This window comes from Lethenteron reissneri, chromosome 30, assembly GCF_015708825.2.
Source record: "Lethenteron reissneri isolate LAM-NWPU_2019-01 chromosome 30, ASM1570882v1, whole genome shotgun sequence".
Classification (NCBI taxonomy): Eukaryota; Metazoa; Chordata; class Hyperoartia; order Petromyzontiformes; family Petromyzontidae; genus Lethenteron; species Lethenteron reissneri.
This window is the reverse complement of record NC_083808.1, coordinates 14,111,269-14,117,405: the sequence shown is the minus strand read 5'-3', so window position 1 is coordinate 14,117,405 and position 6,137 is coordinate 14,111,269. Positions and strand designations below refer to the sequence as shown.

General features: G+C 55.8%; 1 protein-coding gene across 1 annotated transcript; it reads right to left on the bottom strand.

Annotated features, from left to right (window-relative positions):
* Positions 1-285: 285 nt before the first annotated feature.
* Positions 286-6,040, bottom strand: SLC35E3 (solute carrier family 35 member E3). Its single transcript, XM_061563121.1, has 6 exons — positions 5,269-6,040; positions 4,742-5,131; positions 3,683-3,793; positions 2,511-2,669; positions 2,184-2,266; positions 286-961 (listed from the first exon to the last, which is right to left on the bottom strand). Exons 2-6 carry the CDS (start codon positions 5,123-5,125, stop codon positions 772-774), a joined length of 927 nt encoding a protein of 308 aa, XP_061419105.1. The 5' UTR covers positions 5,126-5,131; positions 5,269-6,040; the 3' UTR covers positions 286-771.
* Positions 6,041-6,137: the final 97 nt, after the last annotated feature.

The following is a 6,137-nucleotide window of genomic DNA, read 5'->3' as shown; positions in this document are numbered from 1 at the left end:
CGCCGCCCGTTATTGGGCACATTAAGAAATTTGAACCGCTGAAGCGATGCCACCTCAAGTGGCAATGGCGAGAGCAACTTCTGGGCCCGAGGGCTCAATGCAGAACTAAGATCAAATGCTCGAGACTGGAGAATTCTGAACATAGGAATCACCCCCGAGCAATGCTGGCCAGCTGCCCTTTGCGATGCCTCCAGGTCACGCAGCTTGACCACTCCACTTTTCAAAGCAACTCGATTTGACCACGAGTTCCGTAAAACTCGAGACAGAATTTGACAACACAAGGGATCGTGGCTTAGGTTTTAATGGCAGAGCGTGGCCACGATGCAGGCAGACGCTGCCCGGTCAGCACTGTGACCCCCGCGTGATTAATTTCATCCTCGCTCCACACTACGCATCTACGCATCACTCGCTACCGGCTCAACAGGGAGCGGCAGCGGCTAGAAACGGTGTGGTCATAAATGGACTTAAATACAATGAAAACGTTTAAAACCTATCTTTTTACAAAACAAAATTTGCACGTTGATTTACTTGTTTAGGTTAGAGTTCAAAGACTGAGGGTCATTTTAAATACGAAGATTTGGGTTTTATTCTCCAAGGGCCCCACTGCCAGCATGCGCACTCCAGCGAGCGGCAGTTAAGCCCAGGGCTGACCCTGGCTGACCCTGGCAGGCCCTGGATGGCCCTGGCTGGCCCTGGCTGGCCCTGGCTGACCCCTGATGGCCCCGGCTGGCCCCGGTCACACCGACACACACGTGGCAGGCAGACACGTGGTCAGGGCCTCTGTCCCAGGCGGCTACGCGCTGCCTCGCGTTGCTCCGACAGCTTGATGTGCGAGTAGGCCGCGATGCCGGCCAGCGTGCACAGGATCCCGAGCGCCTGGTACGCGGAGAGCGGGTCCTCGAACAGCAGGTACCCTCCCAGCAGCGTCACGCAAAACTTGAAGTGCCCGAACATGTTGTACCTGGCTCCAGGACTCAGGAAAATGTGCCAATGTCTCGGCGCGCATGGTGGTTAACCTGATAAATCAGGGTGGTTGCGCAGCGGTAACACTCGTGCCTCACAGCAAGAAGCACCAGGGTTGGATTCCCAACTCGGGCGCCTTCTCTGTGTGCAGTTTGTATGTTCTCCACATGTTCTGCGTGGGTTTCCTCTGCATTCTCCGATTCCATCCTGCTTCATGATGATTGCTTGTGTTGCAATCGAAACGTCGTATGCTAGTATTTAATTTATTATTTTCTCTTTATACGTGACTTTACCGAAAGAACCAAAGAGTAATTCCTGCAGTCACGAAAGCTCCAAATTAAGTATCCATCCTGCTTCGCTTCCGAGATCTGACGAGGTCAGGTGCATTCCATTGGCCCCATACCAGCAGTGCTCGAGAAACAATGCAGCGCTGCAAATGCAGTACATTTCCTGCTGAAATTGACACGGACAATCCCCATTGTCCATGTATCGCACTGGACCGGTCTAGGTACGTGAGCGACGCGGGCATTGGTGTCCCACTCAAATACTTGCCGCGGTGGCGAGATGTTAACTACCTCGCCGGATATACAGGAGGTCGTGGGTTTGATCCCGACCCTGACATCTGCAAATTTGGAATTTGCGTGTTCTCTCTCCCCGTGACCATGTGGAATTTTCCCTCCACATTCAGAATCAACGTGAGTTTAGAGCATTTGGCTGCGAGAAATTTCCACGTGACAAGTGACTTCATTAAGCTATCATGTGTCGCGAGGTCAATTCTGAAAAAGAGCTACATAGCTCAGTTAGCCTTACCTGGTAAAATTTAAAAAAAATTGTTCAGTCAAGTTTCAATGAGCACATAGCCGTGCTCATCTCCCATTCACAGCCCCAAACCAAGTGTGCTGGCTTCCGAAAAAAAATTGGTACTAATCTGGTACTCACTTTATCGGCCCTTAAAAGGATGATAGGCTCAGGTGAACCATTGACGAGAATGATGAACTTCAAATCCACAGTATCCTCATACATGTAATGTAGATACAATGGAGGCATAGTGGTTCGCACGCTGCACAATAAACCCAGCAAACTGCGTTTGACTGTATGCCACGGATAACACCAGTGGCAGGTAACATCTGAAGCGATCCAGGGCCACCCCCTGCACAAACCCGCAAGGAACCCCATTGCAGACGACAACAAAGTGGAGAGCGGCTGCTGGCGGAGGATACGTGACGGGGGAGGTGCTGCCAATGATCCAGTAGATGGACAGGTTGACGGAGAACGCCACCACTCCCGACAGCAGCACCAGCACCTGTGGGCGATGCCAGACTGTGAGCCAGGTAGCATCATGAGTGGAGTATCATGAGTGGAGCTGCACTTGTGGACTATCTTTAGTGGAGTATTATGAGTGGGGCTGCGCTTGTGGACTATCTTTAGTGGAGTATTATGAGTGGAGCTACACTTGTGGACTATCTTTAGTGAAGTATCATGAGTGGGGTATCAGTAACACTCGTAACGAATAATAATGAAGTACATTTGGTGGGGCGGTGGCTCACCACGGTGCCAAGGGACCAGGGGGAGAGGAGGGCGCCCGGCCCCGTGAGCGGCTCGGCCAGGGGCACGACGAACAGCAGCATCGCGCACGACATGGGTGCCTGGTAGTAGAGCAGCTGCATGGAGTTCACCTGCAGCTCCTTTTGCTTCTCCCCCACCCACTGCGTGCGCACGCAACAACGGTAGTGGCCGTTAGTCACTGCTGGGCGACGATGACATACGGACCAGTTTTTCAGAGAAACGACGGAATGTTGAAAAGCAAACAAACATTTTCAAAAATCTTGTGCGACGCTTCGCTGGAGATTACGTGCAGCATCGTCAACTTTAAAATTAGCCCACCAAATTACCGTGAAGCAGACAGTGCGTATTTAGGGTTAATGCAGTATTAACCAGAGCGACCTGCCAGCTCCGAATCACAAACCTCTGCCACAAGCAGTAAATGCACCACCACTAGGTGGCGCTACCACTGAGAGCAGCAAGCCACGACTGGTGCTGCAAGGTTGCTCTTGCTCAAGAGGAAATTGTTTCATGGGTCTCAATAGGTACATTTCATCTCCTGGTTATAGAAAGTATACAGACCACACACACATAGAGGCGTGAACACGGCCACGTGGCACGAGGCGTGGCGGCCACGTACACACATGGTGTTTCACGCGCAAATCCTGGCACGGGCCACCACATAGCCTCCGTGTGTGTGCACGTGTGCGATGGACCACAAAGGCTTGCCCTGTGCCTCAGCGCCCGGGTAAATACGCGGCCTCTCACACAGCTGCGATGATGACCACATTTAAAATGCAGTGCCGGTGCAGACCAAGTTATTTTCTCTCAGAAATTGAACTTTAGAGGCGCGGGAGAATCAATGAAAATTTCCAACAAACACTGATGTGTGCGGCGCAGTGCGAGAGGAGGGAGCTGCCACGGAGCAGAAACGTTCACCGTGCTCGCTTCGCGGGATGACGTGCTCGACAGGGAGGAGGCCCCGCTTGAGACAAGACTCGCAGCTCGAGAAACAATTTGGCACGCACTTTCTTGGTAACTCTCTCCGTTGCTGATCGGAGGGACGGTCGCACAATTTTCAACCGTAGAAGGCAGGGACGTTAAATAGGAGGGGAGGGGTGGGTGGTGAGCGGGGCCCCACGCGCAGTCGCTCGCCACGCGTTTGCCCAAAGCTCACCACTTGGTAGAGAGAGGTGACGACGACACCCAGGGCAGCATACACGCTCCCCAGGACGTTAAACCGCACGTCGTAGAACGAGTTCAGCACAACGCCCATTGTGATGGGGACCTGTCATGGAGAGGGGTGTCAGGAAACGCGGCAAAGTCAGCGTGGTTGAGCTCACTGATGTACGACAAAGACAATGGTACCCCGTGTAGCCTTAACAGACTGTTGGCGCGAGTGCTGTTAGCGAGCTCCTATGAAGGCCAGCACGGTACACGAGGGGGGTTGGTGGCCAACACCACACCCTGCCGCCCTTGTCTCTCCAGTGGCGATGTTTACACACCACACCACGTACCCACGTACTCATCTGAGGCTGAGTCGACCTAGGGGAGGCCCAGGACCAGTTCAGATAATCGTCACAGGTGTTGGCCATGAGCGGGAATCGAACTCGCGTCGCCGGGTTGGTAGCGCAGCGCGCTAACCGCTACGCGAACCTCTACACGGTGGTGCACAAGCATACACACAGGCGTGCACATCCTCAAGGAGGAAGCGCACACGCAATGAAAACCCCGCACTCGCGTCCACACACGGGGTGTCACTGGATGCAGGCGATGGCACTCGTACGCCCAGAAGAGTGAGCCTCACAGACAAGTCTTCGGCTGACAACTTGAGCAAAGTGACAGTCGTCCACTGGTGCTGACAAGTAAAATCATGTGTGAGCATTTTCCCTTAATATGCATTCCTTAAGGTGCACTATTTTAATAATAAATGGTTAACAGTACAGTGGTTAACTACATGCAAGTCGTGGATGTTTTCACAAACACAGGGAAAACATTTATGGAGGGGCACAACTGGAATACAACACAATATGTAATACCAATCGGACAGAGAGACCTGGGACAGGGAGGCCTGGGACAGAGAGATCTGGGATCTAAAGAGACCTATACCAAGGAGACCTGGGACAGGGAGATCTGGGATCTAAAGAGACCGAGCCCAGGGAGACCAGACCGAGGAGACCTGGGACAGGGAGACCTGGGTTAGGGAGGGGAAGCATTGAGAGGATCTGCCACTCACCAACGTGAGCTGAACCTTGGCTGAGAAGCGCCTCCCGTAGAAGACGGTCTGCAGCGCCACGATGACCGGCGTGGTCATGGCCTTGGCGAGCTGATAGGTGCCCACCGTGTTGCTCCTCAGTGACAGGTTGGTGAGCGCCACGAATCCGCAGAAGCTGAGCGCCAGGGGCAGCAGCTGGCGCGGGGAGAGCGTCCGGGGGGCGAAGAGCGCCATGCGGCGGCACAGCTCGAGGCCGAGCGCCGTGCAGGCGAAGTGGAGGAGCGTGAGGCTCAGGCTGGGGAAGCCGTGGTGCTCGTACAGCCACTTGTTGAGAAACACCACGGCCACGGACGACGCGAAGTTGCACAGCATGGCGCACGCCACGCGCCTCGGCGTCGGAGGCATCTCCTCCTGCGTGGAGATCACAGCGGCCAGGGCGATACTCGGTGATGGGAGGAGTGCGGGAGAAGATGAGTGATAGAGATGGGTGATGGATGAGATGGTAGAGAAGGTGGGTGATGGAGGAGGAGGAGGCGTGGGGTTCGAACCTGCGTGTCCGGATCCTCGGGACGCGGAGGAGACGTGGCGAGGACCTGGAGCCCCGTGACTCCGGGTGCCGCGGATCGCGGGAGGACCTCGTGGGGTGGGGGGCGAGGGAGCCTGGGGCTCGGCGAGGAGGAGGAGGGCGAGAGGGGGGGGGCTCGGCGAGGAGGAGGAGGGCGAGGGGGGTGGGGGGGTAGGGGGCTCGGCGAGAAGAACGAGGAGGGCGAGGGGGGTGGGGGGCTCGGCGAGGAGGACGAGGAGGGGGGGGTCCCCGGGTCCCGCTCTAGGGCGCCGGCTCCCGTCGGGATGCGCAGCGAAGCCGCCGCGGAGCAGCGCGACGCGGGCGCATCTCACGGGGTGATGATGATGTTGGTGGTGGTGATGTTAGTGGTGGTGATGTTGGGATGATGTTGGTGATGGTGTTGGAGTGATGTTAGTGGTGGTGTTGGAGTAATGGTGATGTTAGTGGTGTTGGAGTGATGGTGATGTTCGTGGTGATGTTAGTGGTGTTGGAGTGATGGTGATGTTCGTGGTGGTGTTAGTGGTGTTGGAGTGATGGTGATGTTCGTGGTGATGTTAGTGGTGTTGGAGTGATGGTGATGTTCGTGGTGGTGTTAGTGGTGTTGGAGTGATGGTGATGTTCGTGGTGGTGTTAGTGGTGTTGGAGTGATGGTGATGTTCGTGGTGATGTTCGTGGTGTTGGTGTCAGAGTGAGGATCGGGGCGCTCCCGGCGCCGCCACCTCAATGGGAGTCGGGGGCGCGCTCTGATGACGCGGGGCACCCTCCCCCCCTCCTCCCCCCCTCCTCCCCCCCTCCTCCCCCCCTCCTCCCCCCCTCCTCCCCCCCTCCTCCTCCCCACCCCCTCCCCACCCC

Bases quoted from the DNA above. Each gene is read 5' to 3' on its own strand.
- SLC35E3 (XM_061563121.1), bottom strand. From the start codon at position 5,125: ATGCCTCCGACGCCGAGGCGCGTGGCGTGCGCCATGCTGTGCAACTTC. The intron at 3,794-4,741 runs GTGAGTGGCAGA...TCTCCATGACAG, and splicing joins CCAAGGTTCAGCTCACGTTG to GTCCCCATCACAATGGGCGT. The intron at 2,670-3,682 runs GTGAGCTTTGGG...GTGCGCACGCAG, and splicing joins TCACCTCTCTCTACCAAGTG to TGGGTGGGGGAGAAGCAAAA.